The 23,779-nt window shown below is 45.6% G+C and overlaps 1 protein-coding gene across 4 annotated transcripts; it reads left to right on the top strand.

Annotated features, from left to right (window-relative positions):
• Positions 1-1,466: 1,466 nt before the first annotated feature.
• TEX9 (testis expressed 9) lies at positions 1,467-23,636 on the top strand. Of its 4 annotated transcripts, none has more exons than XM_035130597.2 (12): positions 1,467-1,522; positions 1,659-1,747; positions 4,123-4,186; positions 7,084-7,160; positions 13,527-13,566; positions 14,951-15,036; positions 15,568-15,731; positions 16,534-16,616; positions 18,180-18,353; positions 19,133-19,267; positions 21,677-21,811; positions 23,212-23,636. In XM_035130597.2, the coding sequence occupies exons 1-12, from the start codon at positions 1,487-1,489 to the stop codon at positions 23,287-23,289; spliced, it is 1,161 nt and encodes a 386-aa protein (XP_034986488.2). In that variant the 5' UTR covers positions 1,467-1,486; the 3' UTR covers positions 23,290-23,636. The 4 variants fall into 4 exon arrangements, with proteins under 4 accessions (XP_034986488.2, XP_060138346.1, XP_060138347.1 ...); XM_060282363.1 differs by having other exon boundaries at positions 13,527-13,614; XM_060282364.1 differs by lacking the exons at positions 1,467-1,522; positions 1,659-1,747 and adding an exon at positions 1,789-2,043 and having other exon boundaries at positions 13,527-13,614.
• Positions 23,637-23,779: the final 143 nt, after the last annotated feature.

Genomic DNA, 23,779 nt, shown 5'->3' with positions numbered 1-23,779 from the left:
CCATGCTTTATTTCACCTGGGTCAAAGACCCAGTTTGTAACCCCCATGTGCATTTGCGTCGTCTTCTTCTTTGGTGATCACTCGTAGCTGAGTAAGATTGTCTTCCATGAACACGGTTTTAACAATGGGTCCGTAAGTGACTGTAGAGGCCAATTCTGGATCCACACGTCCTTCCACAGTGGGGACATTGGTTTCCAGGCGGGAGTTGATCACGGTGTGGATTTGCCAAGCGTGCCTTCCTCTAGCACGTTTCTCCCTTGCGTCCTGAGATCGAGTTTCTTCAAAGCCCATGACACCTTTGGTAAAGGCTGTTCTCCAACTGGAGCGCTCGCAGGCCAGTGTTTCCCAGTTGTCAGTGTTTATACTACTGTACATTTTTAAAGATTTGCCTTGAGACAGTCTTTAAACCTCTTTTGTTGACCACCAGCATTATACTTTCCATTTTTAAGTTCGGAATAGAGTAGTTGCTTTGGAAGATGATCATCAGGCATCTGCACAACATGACCAGTCCAACGAAGTAGATGTTGAATAACCATTGCTTCAACACTGGAGATCTTTGCTTCTTCCAGTACACTGATATTAGTTCGCCTGTCTTCCCAAGTGATGTGTAAAATTTTTCAGAGACACCGTTGATGGAATCTTTCGAGGAGTTGGAAATGGCGTTTATAAGTAGTCCATGTTTCACAAACATATAGTGAGGTTGGTAGTACAATAGCTTTGTAAACAAGCATTTTGGTTTCCCTGCGAATGTCCCGGTCCTCAAACACTCTGCACTTCAATCGGGAGAAAGCTGCACTTGCAGAGCTCAGGCGATGCTGGATTGGCATCAATGTTGGCCCTTGTGGAAAGGTAACTGCCTAGGTAGGTAGAAGTGATCAACATTTTCCAATGTTACACCACTGAGTTGATTTGTGGCGCTGCAGAGGGGTTATTTTGTACTTGTTGTTGCAGCACTTTGGTTTTTTGGATGTTGAGTGATAGGCCAAGCTTTTCGTAAGCTTCTGCAAAGATATTTAGGATGGTTTGGAGGTCATCCTCCGAGCGTGCGCACACTACGTTGTGCATTTGCGTACACACACACACACACAGGCTAGGAGCCTCAATGGCACCCCTCTGGAGGCTTCACCTGTAGCAAAAACCCTGGCTAGCCTCCCCCCCCACATAGCTTCGGCTCTGACTGGGGGGGGAACACAAGCCAAGGTCCCTGCCCCAAAGGGGTCACTGAAGCTGGTGTTCACCAAATGAGGAATCCAGTGCACCCCCACAGAAAAGGGGAGCTATGCAGTAAACGCAATGAACAAACACACCCCCGCCGACCCAAACACCTGGGAGAGGAGGGAGAGGACGAGGAGGTTGGCGCGGGGCGGGATTCTGCGCGGGGCCGGAGGAGGAGGACGGAGGGCCGCCCTCACGCGCGCCGTTGCCTAGCGAGGGCGAAGCGCCGCCGGAGCCGCCTCCTCCTCCTCTTCCCCGGCTGCGGCGCAAAATGGCGGCGGGAGGCGCCTCTTCCTCTTCGGCCCGGGTGGGTGAAGGAAGCGCCGGCCTGTCTGGACCCGCCAGGCGGGATGGGATGGGGACGCGGCCCGGCCCGGGCGTCGCGCGGGGCGGTGGGAGGTTTTCCCCCCGCCTGACTTTCCTCTCTGCTTCGCCCTCGGCAGGTGCCCCTCCGCCGGTCCTCCGCGGGTGCGGAGCAGAAGGCGAGGAGCTGCAGCGCCGCCAGCTTCCTGGCCAAGGAGGAGGAGTACAAGTAAGGGGCATCTCTCTCCCTGAGGGGGGTCCCTGCTGATGCTCGCCCCCCCCCGCCAAGACCGCAAGAAGGGCGCCCCCCCGTTAAGTCATTAAGGGCGTTCCCTTGATTCAAGACGCGTGTCTTTTTCCCCGTGAGACTCCAGCGAGTGGGCGGGGGGCGTATGGAGGCTGGCCAAGGATGCCCCCCACTCCCGCTATGGCCACAAGACGCTGCGATGGGTCTTTTTATTGGGGGGGGGAGTGTCTGGTCCAAGAGACGGGTTTTGATTTCCTCCTTTGCTCCCTTACTCCCAGGTAAGTGTCGCTTTCTGGGGCTCAGGCTTGAGCCAGTAATCCCAGTTGCGTGGGGATATGAGAGAGGTGATTAGGTATTCTCAGAAGCACCCTTGCCTTCCTCTCTAGACCAGTGGTTCGCAAACTTTTTTCTCGGGGGCATGATAATTTATTCAGGTCACACCGAATTTTTAATTTTTAAGAAATGCATTGGAAAACCGAAAGAAACAGCTCCCAGCAGTGCTTGGTTTTGAAAAGATCTCTATCCATATTCTGCAAACAAACAAATTATTTTGATACAATGCTATATTACACTGAAATGTTTAAATGTTGCTGTTGTCAAAAATGTTTTTATTAATTTCCCAATATTTCCCAATAAGGTAAATAAAGGTAAAGGACCCCTGGACGGTTAAGTTCAGTCAATGGCGACTATGGGGTCTGGTTTCAGGCCGATATCAATTACAGTTCAAATGTTTCTTTGATGGTCCTTGAATCTTCGTCCCACACATGCCATCCTGTCTGCTCTAGACTAAGATACTATTGGCATCCACTCATCTCTGCACCACAGTGGCTGGTTCATAGTGTGCTCCAGCAGCCTTTTCTAGCTTGCTGACATCATAGAACTGTAGAGTTGGATGGGATCCCTGAGGATCATCTAGCCCAACCCTCTGCAATACAGGAATCTCAACTAGATCATACAAGTGGTCATCTAACCTCTGTTTCAAGACCTCCAAGGAAGGAAAGTGCACCACCTCTTATGGGAGTCTGTTCCACTGTTAAAGAGCTCTTCCTGTCAGAGTACAGTCAAACCTCAGTTCCCGAATGGCTCTGTTTTCAAATGTTTCAGCTTCCGAACGCCAAAAACCCAGAAGTAAATGCTCTGGTTTTTGAACGTTTTTTGGAAGCTGAACATCCGACGCAGCTTCCGCTTGAGTGCAGGACGCTCTTGCAACCAATCGGAAGCTGCGCCTCGGTTGTCGAACATTTTGAAGCCGAACGGGCTTCCAGATCGGATTACGTTCGACAACCAAGATTTGACTGTACTGATGTTAAGTTAGAATCTCCTTTCTTGTAACTTGAATCCATTGGCTCCAGATGCTTTGAGCTGCAACTCCCCATATTGTAGTCTAATACGTAGTGGGTGGCACTGTGGTCTAAACCACTTGAGCCTCTTGGGCTTGCCGATCAGAAGCTCAGCGGTTCGAATCTGTGCGACGGGGTGAGCTCCCCATTGCTCTTTCCCAGCTTCTGCCAACCTAGCAGTTCAAAAGCACACCAGTGCAAGTAGGTAAACAGGTACCACGGTGGTGGGAAGGTAAACAGCATTTCCATGTGCCCTGGCACTCGGCACGGTGTCCTGTTGCACCAGAAGCAATTTAGTCGTGCTGGCCACATGACCCAGAATGCTGTCTGTAGACAAACACCAGCTCCCTTGGCCTGTAAACCGAGATGAGCATTGCATCCCATAGTCACCTTTGACTGGACTTAACCAGCCATGGGTCCTTTACATTTTAATCTTATACACTACGGTACTTCCAACATATATGGAGGGTGCCCAGGCATACTCGGTGGATGACTTCAGCAGAGCATTCACCTCCAGAGACCTTGACAGAGTTGCCCTTAAATGCCTTTTAAAAATTACTTTGCCTGTTTATTAATGATGTTTGCATGCTACCTACCCACACTTCTCAGAGTGGCTTTCAGTACACAAGTATAGAAACACAAAACCATAAAATCAGAAGAAACAGATGCAAAAAGAAAACTCAGCACAAGCCCAAAGTTCAAACACAGATTTTAAAACTAATGGTACCAGACTACATAAGCAGTGGTTGGATGGCTATCTCTCATGGGTGCTTTAGCTGACATTCCTGCATTGCAGGGGGTTGGACTAGAAGACCCTAGGGGTACCTTCCATCTCTACAGTTCTATGATTCTGTGTTCCTAGCAAAGTGTGTGCTTCCTTTGTGCACTGCAGCCATCAGCCGGCAAGTTTCTCTTGGGAGTCTGTCCCGGGAAGGCAGACTCCTTGCAGCACCATTTTAGTGGTCTTGCTTTCTAAAAGATACGCGAGTTAAACACAGTTTTCAATTACTGTTTTAGGCGTGTAAATGCAGAATTGGAGGCCAAGACAGCAGAATTGGTGCGTCAGGCTGAAGAAGTCATGGTGAGTACCCAGGGTCAGACCTGCGTAGCTACAATACTGTTGACCACGGTATTTTCTTAGACTATCTCCATGAGTTGGGAGTACCATTTTATGGCAGTTTGATTCCTACTTATGGGGTTGGTTCTAGCAATTAGTACTCGGTGATTGCGCTTTGGGCCCCTTTTAGTTCCACCTGCAGGGGGTTTTGTCCTCAGTGCTAAAAAGGTAAAGGTAAAGGGAAGCCTAACCATTAGGTCCAGTCGCGGACAACTCTGGGGTTGCGGCGCTCATCTCGCTTTATTAGCCGAGGGAGCCGGTGTACAGCTTCCGGGTCATGTGACCAGTATAACTAAGCCGCTTCTGGCGAACCAGAGCAGCACACGGAAACGCTGTTTACCTTCCCGCCGGAGCAGTATCTATTTATCTACTTGCACTACGTGCTTTCAAACTGCTAGGTTGGCAGGAGCTGGGACCGAGCAACAGGAGCTCACCCCGTCGTGGGGATTTGAACGACCGATCTTCTGATCGGCAAGCCCTAGGCTCCGTGGTTTAGACCACAGCGCCACCTGCATCCCGAGATGCTGACAATACCCAGCTCTATTTGTGGCATCTGAATCAACAGAAGCCACACATGTCCTAAACACGTGGACTGGATGAAAGCTGTGACTGAATGCTGACAAGATGGAGATCTTTAACGCCTTCCCTTACTTCAACTAGGAAGCAAACCATGGAGTGTCTGGCTTTGCATTGCATGTGAACGAGCACTCATGGTTTGTTTCTTCCTAGACAAAAATAGAAGCCGAAACCAAGGTTTGTTCTTGATTTACTGCTCATGGATCATTTAGAAAAACAAACAATGGACAACCAGTCTGTGTGTCCAGTCACTCCATGTTTTATTTCCTAGCTTCAGTCAAGACAAAGCAAAGATGGCACATGTGAGCATCATTACAATAACATTCTTTTTGTACACAGTACACTAAAGTTTGTTTCAGACTATGACATACATGGTTTGAATATTTAAAAAACATGTACCCTACTTCACATTGCCTATCTCTAAAAGTGGCCTGATTGCAAGTACTTAGCCACAACAATGGGGTGGTCTTTGCATGTGGGGATTCTCTCTTTTGTTGACTCAGTCTATAGAGATTAGGACTTCTCTAGCCACCTTCCTCCTCTGTATGGATTGGTGGGTGCTGGCTTCTTGCTTCTGCTTCTTTTATAAGACAGTAGGTGAGGCTTAGGGAGATACCATTAGCCCACTTGTTGCTCACACTGGTTTTATATAGCACTAGGCATACTAATGCCTTCCCCTCCCCTAACCCTGCCAGTTTGGGTTGCAGTGACCTGACTTTGTCCCTGCATTGTGGCTGGACAGGGTTTACTCCCCTGAATGGCAAAAACATTCACTTTGAGAAGGACTGATTTCACCTGTCCTTGTTTAGACAACTGGGCCAAAGCAAACAAGATGAATTTTAACAAGGAGAAATGTAAAGTACTACACTTGGGCAAAAAAAATGAAAGGCACAAATACAGGATGGGAGACACCTGGCTTGAGAGCAGTACATGTGAAAAGGATCTAGGAGTTTTGGTTGACCACAAACTTGACATGAGTCAGCAGTGTGATGCAGCAGCTAAAAAAGCCAATGCAATTCTGGGCTGCATCAATAGGAGTATAGCATCTAGATCAAGGGAAGTAATAGTACCACTGTATTCTGCTCTGGTCAGACCTCACCTGGAGTATTGTGTCCAGTTCTGGGCACCACAGTTCAAGAAGGATACTGATAAGCTGGAACGTGTCCAGAAGAGGGCAACCAAAATGGTCAAAGGCCTGGAAACGATGCCTTATGAGGAACGGCTAAGGGAGCTGGGTATGTTTAGCCTGGAGAAGAGAAGGTTAAGGGGTGATATGATAACCATGTTCAAATATATAAAAGGATGTCATATAAAGGAGGGAGAAAGGTTGTTTTCTGCTGCTCCAGAGAAGCGGACACGGAGCAACGGATTCAAACTACAAGAAAGAAAATTCCACCTAAACATTAGGAAGAACTTCCTGACAGTAAGAGCTGTTCGGCAGTGGAATTTGCTGCCAAGGAGTGTGGTGGAGTCTCCTTCTTTGGAGGTCTTTAAGCAGAGGCTTGACAGCCATCTGTCAGGAATGCTTTGATGGTGTTTCCTGCTTGGCAGGGGGTTGGACTGGATGGCCCTTGTGGTCTCTTCCAACTCTATGATTCTATGATTCTATGATTCTATGAAGCAGAACATTGTTGGAAAGAAAAAAATAGCTTTAAAGGTAAAGGTACCCCTGATCATTAGGTCCAGTTGTGGATGACTCTGGGGTTGCGGCACTCATCTCACTTTACTGACCAAGGGAGCCGGCATTTGTCTGCAGACAGCTTCCGGGTCATATGGCCAGCATGACTAAGCCGCTTCTGGCAAACCAGAGCAGCGCACAGAAACGCCGTTTACCTTCCCGCTGGAGCGGTCCCTATTTATCTACTTGCACTTGATGTGCTTTCGAACTGCTAGGTTGGCAGGAGCTGGGACCAAACAACGGGAGCTCACCCCGTCAAGGGGATTCAAACCACTGACTTTCCGATCGGCAATCCTGGCAATCTTTTTAGCATCTATAAAGTAGAGTGGGTTGGGCTAACTGGTAATTAAAGTTATCTTCTTATTCTAAATTCTTCTCACTAAAGTTGTGATATAGAATTATCTCAGTAATGGAAAACAAAGCTTTGGGAACTCTGGGGAATTTTAAAAAGTAGTCTGTGACACAGTATGGTGGTGAGGTAGTTATCGCTCATTTCTGCACATCTCTTAATCATCACAACCAGCATAATTAAGTGTTTATGATGGCTGTTAATTAGATGCAGTATACACAGTTTTTGACTATAATACAAAATCTTTCCTTATTGAAGAGAGATCAACAAGAAATGTTGTCCAGGCCAATCTCTACACAGGTTGAATTGTTTGACAAGGAGACCAAACACCAGAGGTAAGCTCTTCCTAAAACTTATCTGCTGAAGGCCTTCAGTGCCAGAGAGAGGTTTGAGAGAAAGAGAGAGAATAGTTTTTTTATTTGCAAAATTCAGGGTTGTGAGATAATGTAATGGTGGCCATAGTTTAGTGGGAAAGTCCACACTTGGCATGCATGGGGTCCCAGGTTCAGGGTCCAGCTGCTTCTCCCATTAAAAGGCTCTTGGGTGGTTGTGCTTACCTGGGAAATAGTTCTTTCTGAGTCCTTCGAGTGCCCTGGTCTGCCAAAGCAGACAGTACAAGGGATAGCACTCCACAGCTGTGCTGCTGGGACCTCCTCCTTGACCTGTTCTCTTCCACCTACAACCCACCTCCAATTTCATAAGACCTTTTGTAAGGCTTTGTGCAAGTGATGCAGGTCTTGTAAGGGCCTATCAAGTCTTGCATTCCCATGTTGCAAAACAATCATATGTCTCTTCTTCCTGGAAACATTGAGGCACCTGTTGACCCCAGGCTTTTGTGCCGCATAGTTCCCCACTAAGGCTGCCAACCTCTGTACAGTTACATGACAGCAAGCCATAAACCCCCTGGGACTGACCTGCTCACATTGCACGTCTCTCATCAAAGGCTGTTACTATACTTATTTTTTCTTTATTATTTAAGTTAGATTTCTAAAGATCACAGGGCAGTTCACAACATAAAAATACAAAGGGAGAGCAAATAATACATAACAAAAATTCCCCCAAACCAATAAACCCCCCTTCCACAAACACACTTAAAAGGCCATAGATTAATCAGCCAAAGGCCTACTTATAAATGTTTTTGCTTGGCACATAAAGATATGTAATGAAGTTGTCAGGTGAGCCTCCCAGGGGAGAGCGTTCCACAAGCTGGAAGTCACTGCAGAAAAGGCCTGTTCTCTTGTTGCCACTCTCTGGACCTTTTTTGGGGCCTCAGGTGATGATTGCGGGGTGTAATATGCTCAAATCATCGTCCCAGTAAGCAACCTGGCCACAGAATTCTGCAACAGCTGAAGTTTCTGAACCATCTTCAGAAGCAGTCCTAAGTATAACACATGGTAGTAATCTAATCTAGAGGTTACCAGAGCATAAACAACAGAACATGGGGTATTCCTAGTCAGATAAGGGTGCAGCTGAGCCACCAGCCAAAGCTGATAGAAGCCACTCTGTGCCACCAAGGCCACCTGAGCCTCAAGCAACTGCAGTGAATTGAGTACCCCCAAGTGATGTACTTGCTCCTTCAGAGGGAGTGTAACCCCATCAAGAGCAGGCAACCTCCCATCCATCCGCTCTAGGGAACTGCCAACAAACAATGCCTCAGTCTTATCTGGGACAGGCCAAACAGTGGCAACTCTTGAGAAACAATCAAGTGGAGGAAATGCTGAGTATTGCTCTCTCTCTCATTCCTGTGGTGCATCTTTGTCAGTTCTGTACGGCTGCAAAATGTGGGAGGTAGAATTATAAACTAGCTTTGTTGCTGATGAAACAGCAGAGGATAAAGTTTAAATGGTGAGGTTGAGATTGAAGGGCATGTCATTTAGATTTTGAAGATGGTTGATCTCTGGCATATTAGAGGGTTAGGACTGTCTCTTGATTATTGCTGTTGGCTAAATCAGTGAAATTGCATGAATTTGCATATGAATAAATTGTCCTGGAGAAATAAGGCCTCTGTTTGATGCATGTGTATATCACATATGTATGTTTTTATTAAATAATCAATAAAACCTAATTTTTAAAATATATCGGATGACATTGTAACATAAGAGGGTACAATTTTAACTATTCTCACGAATGTGTGAGTTATTTCAGGCTCAAAGAGACCTTAAAACTGTCCAATAAAGTAACAATTGTTTTTGTAAAAAATTCACTTCAGAATCAATTTATTTTATAACCGCAAAAACCACCCTCCTTATTTTTAAAACATAACAAGTACATGGTTAGCCCACTCTACAACGAAAGTATGATACGCGTGCTAGTTGTGGTTTGCACACTATGGCTTCTCGAACCTACTGGGAATAAAATGACTAAAATTCACTTTGAATGGTTGGTGACCCTTTTCTGCTGCACTTAAAACCATTTTTATACCTTATTTTGAAAGAGACCACAATTAGCTTTATTTTGATACCAAAATAAGTCTGGTTGAAAAGTAAGTGAAACAGAGGTTTTTTTCTACACTGATGCAGAAATTGCATTAGCCTAAATTGCGCAAAAATTGAAATTTTCAAAAAATTCTCCTGCGCCCATTTTTGGACCAATAAATCTTAAAATATTATTTTGAACTTCTTTTTTCTTTTTTTGAAGAAAATCTGAGTCGTGAGAGCACGGCTGAGTATTAAAATCAGGTGGTTTGGTGGGGAATGGCCCCCTTTGTGTCTAAGGGAGGAGGGACACCCCTTCCGAACAAGTGCCACACTTCCTTCAATACTTTAAAGAGGTATCTAAGCAACTCCCCATTTATGCAGGAGTTGCGTTCCAGCATCCCACATGCACAAATGAAAATTCTATAAGTGGGAAGCGAGCACCCTTTAAATGCCCTCTCTGCTGCTCCAATCCAGATAAAAAAATACTGCATCCAAAATATCCACAACTGGAATTGAAGTTTTGGGGCCAGCTGGAGGGTGGAGGACGTGTGGAAAACTGCAGCTGAGGTGCGCTGTAGCACTAAACAAAGCCCCACTGCACCTCCGATCTCTTCCACCCTCACTGAAGTCCTGCTGGGGCTCCGGGAAGGATCTCCTTTCAAGCCAAAAGGATTCTCCAGCTTTCTCCCTCCATTGCCTGATATGAATTAAATAATTTACTTATTTTCCAGGGCCACACGTATACATGATCAAATGCAAGTGGGGCGTGTGTGTGCTTGTACTTAGTTTTTAGTAGTATACAAATTCATTTAAATTTAATCAGTTAGAAGCAAGGTTATCGTTAGGGCTGGGCAATGTATTCATTCATTGCCCAAAATCGGTTTTGAAACCTACATCACAGGAATGATTTCACAAATTTAGGCCAGGCCATACCATGAATGCCAGCAGGTTTTGCCAGGGTTTCACACACAGCCTCACCAGTCCTCAGCTCTCCTCACGGAGCCCCGCAAGGCCACCCGAGGCCCACTCCCCCCTTCACTCCCTCTGCAGCCCAGCTGCCCCCTAAGATACTGGAGTGGGGCTGGGGGTGACAGCCATGCCTGCATCTATTCGCTCACCTGCCTGCCGCTTTCCTGCCAGCACTTCTCCAGCCATGCAAGCAGGCTGCTTCCTCCCTCCCTTCCACCTCGCACTGGGTGCTGGCTGTGTCCTGAGAGTCCCTGTGGTGAGAGTATGCGGGGAGCAGCAGCAGCAGCAGCAGCAGTGCTGGCTCCCCTTCCTTGCCTCTGGGTCTGGGCTTCATGGTCAGTTGGTGGCAGTGATCAGCACAGATGGGAGCTGCACCATGTTGGAGGAATGAAGCAGCTCCTGATAGTTACCCTCGATGTGAGTGGGAGCTGGGGGCAGCCCAAGGCTGGCTCCAGGGAGAGGCTATGGTGAGGAGGTCAGCCATGCCCCAGGGCTCCTTGTTTACATGGGCACCCCAGCTGATGTGCTCTGCCTGGGGCAGCACTGCCCGTTTGGCCTCACTATGAAGTGGCAGAGGCAGCACAGTGCCCAGTGTTCCTGATCATCTGCGTGACTGGCCATGGAGGGCGGGCTGGCTACCAAGCCAGTTCAAACCACTTTGAAGTCCTCCCTCCTCATGTTTTCTATCCTGGCTTTTTCTGGCCTTTGTGGCACCCCTTGTTCTTCACATCAAGACTTCTTTCTTTATCATTTTAGGTGAATTTGCACTCTTTCTCATAATTCTGCCCCCAGTTGTATTTAGGTGAGCTGCAGACCAGTGTGTCAAGCCCTTTCCAGGGATATTAAGAAAGCAATGGGAAGGCACTCAGTCCGTGGATGGCATGAGAGACCCCCACCCACAAGCAAGACTTGCAGGGCAGCTTGTTGGGCATCAGTACTCTCTAGGAAGAAAGTGCTGCAGCTAAACTGGCCCTTCGTCAGCTGGCAAATCAGATTACACCACTTTTGTTCCACAGTCACATACATACCTTTCAAACAGTGCAGCAGTTACACAGTGTGTTTCTAGCTTACACACCCCACAGCTATTGCTATGTTTCCCATTGTAAATACTCCAGTTCATACAAGTTCATACAAGCACCCTAGGTGCTTGGCACCACCTAGGGAAGCTGCAAACCCAAGGGCTGCCCACTCCTGACACTCTCTCCTTCCCTGCCAAGATTATAATCTAATGTTTAGTTTTCTTTTCTTCTTGCCTCTGTATAGGTGTGTTGGGCTTTTCTGTTTCTGCCAAATCAGCTTTTCTGAAGGCAGGCAATGATCCTTGCCTGTGACCAACAAGAGTCACTATATTCTGGAAGTACAATCTTTTTCTTTTTCGGGGGTGGGGGAGGGCTGGTTTCCTTCCTCTCCCCCCTTTCCCCACCTCCCCTGCTTGCTTGCTTGCTTCTTCCTCCCTCTTCTTCCAAAGTGCTGCCACTCTTCCCTACTCGGTGTCTATGTGCTTGAATGGCCTTTAGTTCACGGGACATTTTATGTAGGGGGACTTTGTTTTTTATACATCTTGCCCCTAAATCTGGAAACTGTTCCCTTTAAGATGCATTATCATTATTCTTCCCCTTCTGGCCAATTCCAGGAAACTGAGCCAGAAGCTTCCTGCAAAAGGTAGTTGGGGCTTCTATCAAAGGGCCGAGAACTATCAGTTCAGGGAGGGGCTCACAGCCGTGTGCTGCTCCTCCCACTTCAGTGCCAGCATGATCAACTGGCTAGGCTAGCCATGTCTGGGGACAAGCAGGGTGCTACTGGTTTGCGGCTTCTAGTTTTGAGCTTCTGTGTGGAATGTGCCAACCTTTCATAGCCATATTAGGGGTAGCTGCATGGCCACTGGCTGTGCAGCCCCCTGTCTCTCCACAATGCTTGGAGTGCTTTTGGACTTAGCTTCCTGTGCTGGGGTGGGGGGTGACATGCCAACACACCCAGAATCTTTAAAATTTACCTCTAAGTAAATTTGCATGTGCCCATGCTAGGATCTGGGCATATCGGAATGTTATAATAACCGCCAGGGCATTTGGCTACATTCTGAAGATTTGAGCTCAGCTCTCCTTTCCCTTCACCCCAAGCCAGATGGCTGCATCTGATCTCTTGGATCAGTCAAATTCAAAGTTAGGGAGAGATCGCTGTTCCATTTATGGCCAGAGAAGGGGATACACTTTTAACAGTCTAAGCTGGTTGCCCAGTAGACTTTGCTGTGGATTTTCTCTGGGTTGTTTTTATATGAACTTACTGCCTGGAAGAAAAATCTTGACCCTTAACCATGGTGCTTGCTGCTCCCTTGCTTCATAAAAAAACTAGACCACACAAGAGAGTTGCCAGAGTTTTGTACAGTATTGCCCTTTCCTTTGGACCCAGAACCATCCAAGGATATTTCCAAGGGCCACCTTCATTTTGTTAACTGGGCATTATGTCCATATCCAGGCTGCATTTCACAGTCTTCCTTCATGGCTGGGTGGCAGACACACAGCACTGGCTGAACAAAGTCTGGAAGTAGCCTGTGTCTTTACAGTCCTATAGTTTCAAGTATTCTTCCAACTAATTTCAAAAGTGTAGGATTGCTGAAGGACCGAGCAGCACAGCTTTCAGAAATCAAGAGGAGTCAGCTACACAGTGGACTCCTGGGGATCTCTGTGCCTGGGACTTGAAGAAGATTGGCTTGGGGTTGCAGGGGAAGATGGGAAGGCCCAGGATGGTGGGGGACAGTTTCCCTAGTCTCACCACCCCTGACATTCTCTCCAGGCCTTCACATTACTAAATTGAGGCAGGACGCAAATCAGTCTAAAAATGTCACCCCTGTGCCCTGGTTTGGTGAGCATTGCCTTCGGTTTTATCAAGTGCAAGATTGAGCAGCAGGCAAATGCCACAGCTTCCCCCTTCATTACCCTTCTTTCTTAGCAGCCAATACAGAGAGGGCTTGGATATCCTACAGGAAGGCTTTCCCCCCCAGGCTTTTCCCTCTTGGATGCTTTGATTCTTCCCATGTCCATGAGGATGTGGCCATATGGTGCCAGCTTCAGAATCTCTGGGTATCTCCAGTGGGACAGACCACAGTCCTCTGCCAGTGCTGCTCATGCCACCCACCTCACAGGAAGGAGTTCTTTACTGAAGCTGTTTCTATGAAGCCAAAACATTTTGAAAAGTGAGTGATGTGTTTTGCATCATTGATCTTCCCTTCTACAATTTTGGTTCAAAAACGTTAAAAATACATAATTTATTTTGTTCTTCAAAATAAGCTAATTGCTGCAATTTCCTTTTTCTCTCCAGAGATCAGTGGTCTCCTGAATTGCCAACTGCACTTAATAAGGTACTGAAATTGGGGGCGGAGGTGATCCTCTCAAAGCAGGAGGAGAAGGTAACATTTGCTGTGTGTCTTCAATAGCAGTGGAGGCACAGAGAATCCATTCAGTGAGTCAGAGAATAAGGTGGAACAGCACCTGCCTCTCTTTGGATCACGGTTAGACTGAAACAGGACAGTTGACTGGATGACAACTGTTCATATTGGCTCTTATTTATCTACACCCAAGGCAGATCTTCTGTGTAAGGAAATTGTTCAAGGCCTTCATATTTTATACTCTTTTAAAAAAAAACTTCGGGAATGGACACTTATATATGAACCTCTTCAGTCAGAGCACATACATTCACAAAACATTGTTACTTAAATTTAGCGCATTGATCTATAACCTGATCTGAAGATATGTTTTGCGGATACAAAAATTGTTTATTATACCACTTACCTTAATGGTACCACAGTGAGCGTAATTCCCACGGAATCCAGTGATGCTTGCGCCAAGGTGCGTTTGCGTAGGGCTTGTAGCCTTACATTGCCGAGTCAGCTTGCATGGGCTTGTAAGGATCAGGTGCATCCTTGCCCAAAAGGAGTAGTGGAGAGTTGATGTGTGAGCCCGTGGGAGGAAATGAAAGAGCTTCTGGATAGGCCAGAGGTCTGTGGCCACAGGGTGTTTGTTTTTTGTTTGTTTGTGTTTGTGTGTGATCCAGAAGCAAGAGGTGCATTAAAAAAAGATAGTCTAAATTTCCCATGTTCCTTGTGGCCCTCTAGCGGTGGATGATTATTAGTTCTGTCTTTTGTCTCCAGTCTGCCAGGGCCCAGCTCTGCACAGCTGCTCTTATACAAAAGAGGAACGGTTGTGCCCTCCTTTCCAGGTCCTTTAATATGGACAAACAAGATAAAGCTTGCAAACAGGATGGGGATACAATGATCAATAGGGGACACACAGTAATCAGTGCAGTATTTAACCACTTAAAATTAATCTGAGTGCCATAGCACGAGTGTCACAGCAACCTAGGGAGAGAAGCTGAGCTGAGAGATGTTGACTAGTGCAACTAGTGAACTTTGTGCAAGGCTGGGGATTGGGGATTTGACTCTGCTTCACATGTAGTTAGAATAAACTGTTGTACAAAACCTGTGACTCCTTGGAGAAGAAAAATGCCACTGTTGGAGGCAGAATACTTCTCAATATAAGTTGATGGCAATCTCAAGCTAGGAGAGTGCCTGCTGTTGTGCTCAGATCCTGCTCAGGGGCCTCCCTCAAGCCCACCTGGTTGGCCGCTGGATGCTGGACTAGGTGGGCCACTGGCCTGAGCCAGCAGAGCTCTTATTGTGTCCTTATGTCTAAGACCATAATATGCTTTAGGTAGCTAAGAGTTTTTGTTTTGTGAATTTTCCTTAGCAACCAAACAAGAAGAAACCTAGCTCTGCGTCTACATTTCGGACTAGGCCACAATCTGGAAAGACGGGGAAAGGAACTCTGTCAAGGTACAGCAGCAGCTGCTGAATAGCACCCAGCTTATCTTAGGCATTTTTCGAGCAGCAACTGGTATTATCTTCTAACTATGCCTGGTAATAGTAACTATGTGATCGTAATTAAAAGTAAAGAGGCTAAACCTGTTTTTGCCTGTGTAGCAATGACGGAGGCTAATAGCAAGATGAACTGTTTAAAACAATCAACAAACTACAGAAAGCCTCTAACAGCATTCTGCTTTCTGAAGAAGGGCAGCTTAAAAAACTGGCCTCACCGCAACAGCTAACAATCCCATGTCACATTAGTGATGTTCTATTTCACTGGGATTATTGGTCCTGTTGACATTTCAGGACCGGGTCTGGAGAAATTCCTCCTTTTCTAGAAAGGTGAAATAGCCCTTTATCAGTTTATTTGTTTTCTAGAAAGGTGAAATAACCCCTTATCAGCTTATTTGTTTTTGCCAATTGCTGCTTACATTCTAGTCCCTTTTTCTGTTGTTTGCTCTTAAAATGCTTAGAAATGCTGTGTTTTGGCCTTGTCTCCAGCACAAAACTAAGACCACGTGACATTCCAAGTGCCGCAGATGTTGCAGTCCCAGACTTCTCTCTTGCTAAGACAATTGGGAAAATTGAAGGGCAACTTGAAGAAGGAAACTATCCTGATCTAGAGGACGATCTTATCCCCAGTGCAGGAAGTGAAATTGGAGCAGGTGGGTCTGGTTTTTACTGTCCTTTCCTTACTGCTAAAAGGGAGTTGGATTTCTCTTCCAACTGACCTGTTTATATGATCTTTAAATTTTAAGGCCTCACATAGACAGGCTTTCTAACACATGCCTACTTTTTGAATTGGCAGTGTTTCATCTAGTTCCTAGAATGAGGGAGAAAGTATCAGTCACATGAGGAAACGGAGGTGTCTTTCAGTGTCTCAGAGTTTATTGCCCACCTGTGCTATCCTCATTGCTGCCATAGCTGCATCTCCTTTCTGCCTGCTTGGCAACAGCAGATCACCACACTTGGCAAGTCACCTGGGGTGGGAAATTGTTTTAGGTGTCCCTCCCTGCAAGGAATCCTTCCTAAGGTCGTCCCAGGGGAAGGCTAGTAACATTGCACTTTTTAATTCTGTGCACTCCCTTCAGACACTAGGGACCCCCAGTCCAGGGAATTGAACGGCTTGTTTCATGGAATGTCTTTGGAGCTATGAAGGATGTTCTAGAATTGTCAGTCTTCAGAACTTTTATATCATTGTACCATTAGCATAAGTTCTAGTTACAGGTAGGTAGCCGTGTTGGTCTGACGTAGTTGAAACAAAATAAAAAAATTCCTTCCAGTAGCACCTTAGAGACCAACTGAGTTTGTCATTGGTATGAGCTTTCGTGTGCATGCACACTTCTTCAGATACATTAGCATAACCGTGTGGTTAAAAGCTATTCAGATGTTTTGAGGCTCTTTTCTGTCAGGTCTAAAATGGCACAACAGTACAGAACATTAAATGTAATTATTGCAAATCTGCAGAGGCCCAAATCCGGTTCCTAAAGGCAAAGCTTCGTGTTATGCAGGAGGAGCTGGATGCCATGGGACTAGAATGCAGTAAGAAGGTAAGAACAGGTAGACTTTCTGTTCCTACATCATAATATGTCGCAGCAACATCCTTGTATGAGGGGCTATATTGTTGGCTCACAATTGTTGCTAGCACCTAAATGTTACTCAGTGCGAGATTAAAGGTCTTTTCACATACTCACCAGCCAGGGATCTGAAGTATATGCTTGTACATGGCCAAGCCTGTTCCTATAGCCAAGCCAGGGCTCTGGTCCACACTCCCACTCCCTCAGCCAGTAACCTTCTGCAGGCAGCAAGACCTGTACTCTTCACCCGCAAGCAGAAATGCTACACAACAAACAATCCTCCTGATGGAGTCATCAAACAAATACTTTTCTCCAAAGCACTCTTCGGAAGAGCTGGGTGGGAAATGAACCTAAGAGGTAGAAGAACTGAGACCTTGCTGGTGGTGCTGAAATCGGTGGTAGGTGCTTCTTTTTGCCCAGAGCTCCCTGGCCATGCTGCTGCCCAGAAGCTTCCAGCACCTGCTGGACTTGCAGAATTTTAGAGTTTAAAAGGACCCCAAGGGTCATCCAGTCCAAACCCCTGAAAGGCATAAATCTCAACTATGAATCAGAACGAAGGGGTAGTGGTCAGTGGGCTTTATCAGATTTGGCAGCTTCTCTGCCACATTGTTAATCTTTGCACCTGGAAGACAACACACCTCCCATGACATCCTGTTCCCTCCACGCACTACTGCCTCTGTCCCCCTCAGTAGGGAGTCACCTATCATCACCACCAGATGTCTCTTCCTCATCTGTGCCTTCCAAAGCCTCCTTGGTGTGTTCGAAGGTTTGCAAGTGCTACTTTGCACATAATTCCATTTGTAGAGGCAAAGGAATCCCAATTTATTCTTTCTGGTAAGTTCAGTCACATTTTCTGAGCATCTTATTGAGGTGTGCATGCTAAATGAAAGGATGCAGCTTTTTCAATCTGCCTTCCTCAAATTAAACTTCCAAGAAAATGCAGTTATTGAGTGGTCCCTTAACTTCCTCTATAAGAGCAGGGGGGAAAAGGCTGCTGATCAGGCCCATGGCCCATCTAGTTCAGCATCCTATTCTCACGGTGGCCAACCAGATGCTTCGAAGGGAAGCCCAGCAGCAACTGGCATTTGAGGCGTCAGACCTCCCAATGTTGGAGGCAGACCATGGTCACCATGGCTAGTAACAATAACTTTATCTTCCATGAATTTGTCTAATCCTCTTTTAAAGCTCTCCAAGTTGGTGGCCATCACTAGGGCTGGACAATATATCATCAAAAACCAGTATGAAATCCATATTATGATAGCGGTTTCATAATTTTTGACCTGGCAATTATCACGAATCGTGATGTGTGTGTGCTATGGAAAAATCACAATGTGGCGAAAACCGTGAAGCCAGCCAATGCCTCTACATAACTCCATCCTTATTTCAGACATCATGGTGTATCAATACATTGTGATGTTTAGCTGATGACATACCATGGTGTTGAAATCCGGATATCACCCAGTCCTAGCCATCACTACTTGTGAGAGCAAATTGCATATTTAAACTCAGGTCAGTAAGTTAATTCTTGGTCTTCAGGATGAAGAGAATCAGAATTTAAGCAGCTCCCTAAAAGAGGCTGAAGAAGAGCGTGGGAGGCTGCAGCGAACAGCCAGTGTACAGCAATCTCAAATAGAAAAGTATAAAATGCTGTCAGAAGAAGCAAACAGAAAAAGTGAAGGACTGCAGCAGAAGTCCTCTGCACTAGAAAAGGTAACAAGATCCCCATTTCAGACTCATTACATGGCAATATGTCACTGGACTGCCACCCTCAGTTTAATTCCAGGAGAGAGAAAGCAGACATTTCATTGCTCCCAAGGCAGGAGCCAAGGCAATCCAGAGACCAGGGCAAAGGGTGTTTTTTCTTGCATTGGCTTGGCTCCTGTGATCAGATAAATTAAATTTGGATATATTATTAGGGAAATTGTTTCTGTTTTATTTTCTCTCTATAGGGGTGTTTTCTCCATGTAGGGAGAAGAACAGCGCTGTACTTCAGCGCCCTTTTCACTCTCCTGCTTCTAGCAGCCAGGGCGGACAACAGTCACTTATATATTTCCCACAGTGCTGTGCTGAAAGTATGTTAAATTATGAAAAAAACACCTAAAGATAGCTGTAGAATGATATAATGCACACAAAGCCAGCATCAGCATGGAAAGGATGCCACAATAAGAAAGCAACAGCATTGATCTTGGCAGAACAGAGAGGCCTCCTCCCCCTGTCTTCTGAAAGTCAACAAGGTGGTGACTTGGCAGGAGCACCTCCAAAGAGAGCTGCTCCTCCCTGGTTGCAGGAATTTGCTGCAATGGACTTCTTGGAAAGCATCTGCCTAGTCTGCTGAGTCCTGTCCCCTGGCAAGTCCTTCCTCTAGTCTCCAGTGCTGCTGCCCTTTGAGCTAAACAGGCACATGAAAATCCAGCACCTGCCACCTCCAGAACCTTAAGTGCATGTTGCTGTAAATCTTCATCCTGTTTTCTGTTTTGACACTGTAAAAGGAACTGGAGAATGTGAAGCGAGCCCAAAAGCAGGCTTCAGCCAGCCAGAGTACAATGGAGGTTCGCTTCAACAGAGCTCTTGAAGAAGCAGAGAAATATAAAATGGAACTGAATAAACTGAAGCAAAGTAACAAGGTAGGCTTTGTTTTAGCTTAGAAAACAGGAAAAACAAGCAGATCTAGACGATGTCCAAGTTTAAGTTCACCCTGCAATAGCCCCCTGTAACTTCCTTAGCTGTCTAGATCTTAGAGCAGATTGTCCCATTTTATTTTCACAACAACCCTGTCAGGTAGGTTAAACTGAAAGTTACCAAGTGAACAAGGCTGCCATACTTTAAAAAAAATCAATACAAGGCTAGACTTGTAGCCAGATGTTTCATGCAGAGGAAAGGACTGCTTTATACTGAGGTGTTTGCTCCTACCTCTCGGAGTGAGACTCTTCGCATGCTCTTAGCGCATGCGGCTCAAAAATTTTTTGAGGCACACAATTTTGACATAGACGTAGCTTACCTGAACTCAGACTTAGAGGAGGAGTTGTACATGTTACCTCCACCAGGGTTTGAGGGTAAGGAAAAAGGTCAGGTGTGGAAGCTACACAAGTCAATCTATGGTTTAAAACAATCAGCCAGGAATTGGAATTTGTGTCTAAACGAAGCGTTGGAAAACGGGTTTCATAAAGAGTCAAGCTGACAGTTGTTTGTATCTCAAAGGTTCATATGAGAAACAACAGCTAGTTCTAATTTTTGTTGATGACATTGTGTATGCTAGTAAAAGTCAGAAACAGGTGCAGGAATTTGCACAGGAACTTGGCAAACAGTTTAAACTCAAGAATCTAGGGCCGGTGAAAGTTTACCTAGGAGTTCAAGTTGATAGAACTGAGGATGGAAGTTTCCTACTCAGTCAGAAAAACAAAGTTGAAAAGTTACTAGAACAATTCAAGATGGCTGAATGCACGGGTGTCAGAACTCCCATGGAAACAAATTTCATTAAAGACAGTCAGTTTAGAGAGACGACTATGTTTGAGAACACTGAGGTATTTCAGTCAGCTCTGGGAAGTCTGTTATATCTTTCCCAGTGGAGCAGGCCTGACATAGCTTATGTTACCAATTTGCTTAGCAGAGGCTTCAAAGCCTAGTAAGGTTGCCTGGAATGGAATCAAAAGAGTACTCAGGTGCTTGCAGGCTACCAAAGATGTATGTCTCAAATTGTCAGCCAAAGGTGAAGCACAACTAACGTGTTGGTCTGACAGTGGTTGAGCTAATCTGCGGGACAGGAAATCTGGTGTCTGGAATGGTAGTAAGATTTGGAGGGTCGCTGGTTGGGTGGAAATCCCGTAAGCAAAATCTTATTGCTCTTTCCTCCACTGAAGCTGAATTTGGAGCTTTGTCTGAAGTCTGTAGAGAGCTCAAATTCTATAAATGTTTGGTACAGGAGATCTGTGGGGATTGTTGCTTGCCCATCATGGTTTGGGAGGACAATCAACCATATCTAAAGTTGGCAGAGTCCAGACAGTTCAAGTCTAGAGCCAAATATTTAGACATTCGTTTCCAGAATGTTTGTCAGAGTGTCCAGACAGGATTAGTAAAATTGAAGTATTGTCCCAGTCAGGAGAATCTAGCTGATGGATTTACCAAACCATTGAGTTTCCAGAAGCATGGGGAATTCTGTGATGGTTTGGGGTGAGTTGTGTAACTTACTGCCAACCCAGTGTTCCAGAGCGAGAGGGGGTGTGAAGAATTTCAGAGCTTAACGAGTTAATGGCTCTGCTATGACGCTCTGGCCACTGGGTGGGGCTGTTCACATATGGGAATCTTTCTTTGCGTGAGAGCTTCTTCTGCTTTCATTTTCAAGCCATTATTATTTTATGAATAAATGTTAACAGTTTGGAAGAAACTGTGTCAGCGTTTTATTGCTGAGAGCTTTACACAGAAGGGCTGCAAACCTCTATGTTTAAAAGCTGCACAGAAAGGAGAAACTCTGCTACGTTTCATGAACCAGCAAACAGGCGCCATTTTGCAGGTTTCAGTTTTAAATATTTATTAAAAACTTTCACATTATAGATGCCTGGATGTTGTTATGGTGTGCCTGGAATACACACCTCACTGTGACTAACTGGCCTCCTTTGCTTTGGAAAGAGGTTCACCACCTGAATCACGTGCAGTGCCTTTCTTGAGGCGGTACACCAGTGCCACCTATGCCTCATCCTGCACTACACCTTTGCCTGCCACTTCCCGCAGTGACAGGCTCAGCCTCCTGGAGGCGCTTTGGCATGACCCTTAAAGGTGTGAGTGGGGTTGGGAGGAAGCAGGTGGGTGGGTGGGCAGCAGTGGCATGGGGTGCAAGCAGGCAAACGGTGGTGGGATAGGAGGGGGTGGGGGGCATGGTGCACCGTGGCACCTTTTTTACTAGAAATAAAGCACTGGTCCTATGACTGAACCTTCCCTTTCGCAATAACATGCTCTGGATTCTACAAGAACATCCAAAAGGATTCTGCTCATAGCTGCTTATAAAGGCATAACACACTATATCCTTCCTCTCCCACTAGGATTTAGTCAACCAGGAACATAAAAAGCTTGAAGAACTGAAAATTGAGAACAAGAGGCTGGAGAAACAAAAGAGAGAGCTGATGACAGGATTCAAGAAACAATTAAAGTTAATTGATATATTGAAGAGACAAAAGGCAAGTTATCCTGTGCTGTTGGCAATTTTCACTGAATTAAAGTTAGGGCCGTGGCACTTTTTTGAATTTATTTGATTGGGTGGGGAGATAGCGGAGGCAATGGCAAAATATGAAATGGGGGCTACAAATTCCAAGGAGGATAAGATCATTTTCAGAACTATGATGTGGTACAACTTTGGATTACACAATTGAGTCAACATAAACTAGAATTATGGGCTGCTTTGGGACTAGGACATGAGACTTGCATTGAACCAGTCCAGAAAAAGGCAAGGAGGACACCCATCTCTTCCCTTCCCAGGTATCAGTATTAGAAACTGGGCCAACTCCAGAGACACTGCGATCTACTTTCAAATTTAAAATCTGGCGGTGATCTACCCCCATTTTGGGGGGGGGGTTCAGCTCAAAATTGTTGAGCTTTTTTTTAGGGAGGGGAAAAGCACACTATTGGGGGAAGGAACAGAGGCAGCCACTAACCTTCCAATCGTTTCAAAACTCAGGCTTCCCTTCTGCAACAATAGAGGCCAGTGCAGGGAGAGGGGCAGGGGCCGGGAAGGGACTGGTGATGGACCGCGATCTACCAAAGCCTCACCGGGATCGACCAATAGATCGCGATCGACGTGTTGGACATCCCTGGTCTACTACATTGAGAGAGTTAAGAACGGCTCTGTTTGAACAAATACAATTTCTTTTTCATTGTGTCTTACTAGACAGAAAACTTACCGGGGGGGGGGGAGAGAGAGCAAGTCGTAGTATTAGCAAGGGCAGCAGTTAACCATGGAGCACATTTGGACGCAAAGAGAGATCTGCTATTAGAATCTATCGGAAAAAACCTTCCCAAATCAACAAGGAATACATGGGAAGGAGCAGAGCAGCATATAAGAAAATTCTTAAGAACGAAAAGGCAAGATTTGTGAGAAGCCAATGGCAAGACCTAGGGTTGGCAGTGGCTGAGCAAAGAGAGGAGTAGTTTTGGCTTTTGGTGTCTCGGGGCATGAAAGAATCAAGATCAACACTAGACGCCACCATATCAGCACAACGCTGGGTGGATTACTACGCTGATCTCTTTGGAGAACAGACAGAGCAATCATTTGATGTCGAGGTGACCATTATCTGTCATAGTAAGTAGCAGATGGATGGAGCTGGTCTGGAGGGGGAGAACCAGTTTTATCATCAAGGGTGCAGATGGCCAGTTTTATAATTCAGCATAAATGGGCCCCCCACACCATGCTTGGAAGATACTCATGTAAGAGTTTCTTCTGTTATGTAAAACAGCTTCCTTCTCACCTGCACTTTGACTTTACAAATATTAAAATAGGGAATAAGATAAATTTTGGCAGAGTTAAATTTTACATAAAAGTTTCATGTAACTATTAATGAATTGTTTTTTCCCCTTTCCGTAGATGCACATTGAATCTGCAAAGATGCTTTCTTTCACTGAAGAAGAGTTTATGAAAGCCCTGGAATGGGGAAATTCTTAATGTTCAACACTATACATGGACGGAAACACAATTAACATTCAGCACTATGGTGGCTCAAAAGCAAATCCATCGAAGTTTTCTGAAACACTGGAATGTGTTAATTTTAGTGTAGTATCGGCTCCTGTTTGGTGTCTCCTCCCCACTGTTATTGCCAGCTGCCATTTCGTTCATCTTTCTCCATATGTAATTGTACTGACGACTGCTGTTGTCTTCCAGGTTACCAAGGCTAGCTTGGGGAGCTTCACATATTCCACTGACACTAAAGACTCCCTTAAGTTTATGAATTACTTCATCAGTAGCTTAGTAAAGCCATTTTGTTTATCACAATAAAGTTGTTATTTTCCAAGTTTCCTGTCCATCATTAAATAACAAGAGTTACTTTTGAGCAAGTTTACTCTCATGTCACAATTCATCAGCTTCACCAGTTCCCTCCACTGAAGTGCAAATAAATTAGTATATTTCCAATCACTTATTAAATAAGCTGCAGGCG

The sequence above is a fragment of the Zootoca vivipara genome, chromosome 14, assembly GCF_963506605.1.
Source record: "Zootoca vivipara chromosome 14, rZooViv1.1, whole genome shotgun sequence".
Taxonomy (NCBI): domain Eukaryota; kingdom Metazoa; phylum Chordata; class Lepidosauria; order Squamata; family Lacertidae; genus Zootoca; species Zootoca vivipara.
This window is presented reverse-complemented; position numbering and strand designations above follow the sequence as displayed.

Excerpts from the sequence above, each read along its gene's own strand:
- TEX9 (XM_060282363.1), top strand. The coding sequence starts at position 1,487 with ATGGCGGCGGGAGGCGCCTCTTCCTCTTCGGCCCGG. Across the intron at positions 7,161-13,526 it reads AAGGAGACCAAACACCAGAG|AGATCAGTGGTCTCCTGAAT; the intron begins GTAAGCTCTTCC and ends TTTTCTCTCCAG. Across the intron at positions 15,037-15,567 it reads GGGAAAGGAACTCTGTCAAG|CACAAAACTAAGACCACGTG; the intron begins GTACAGCAGCAG and ends CCTTGTCTCCAG.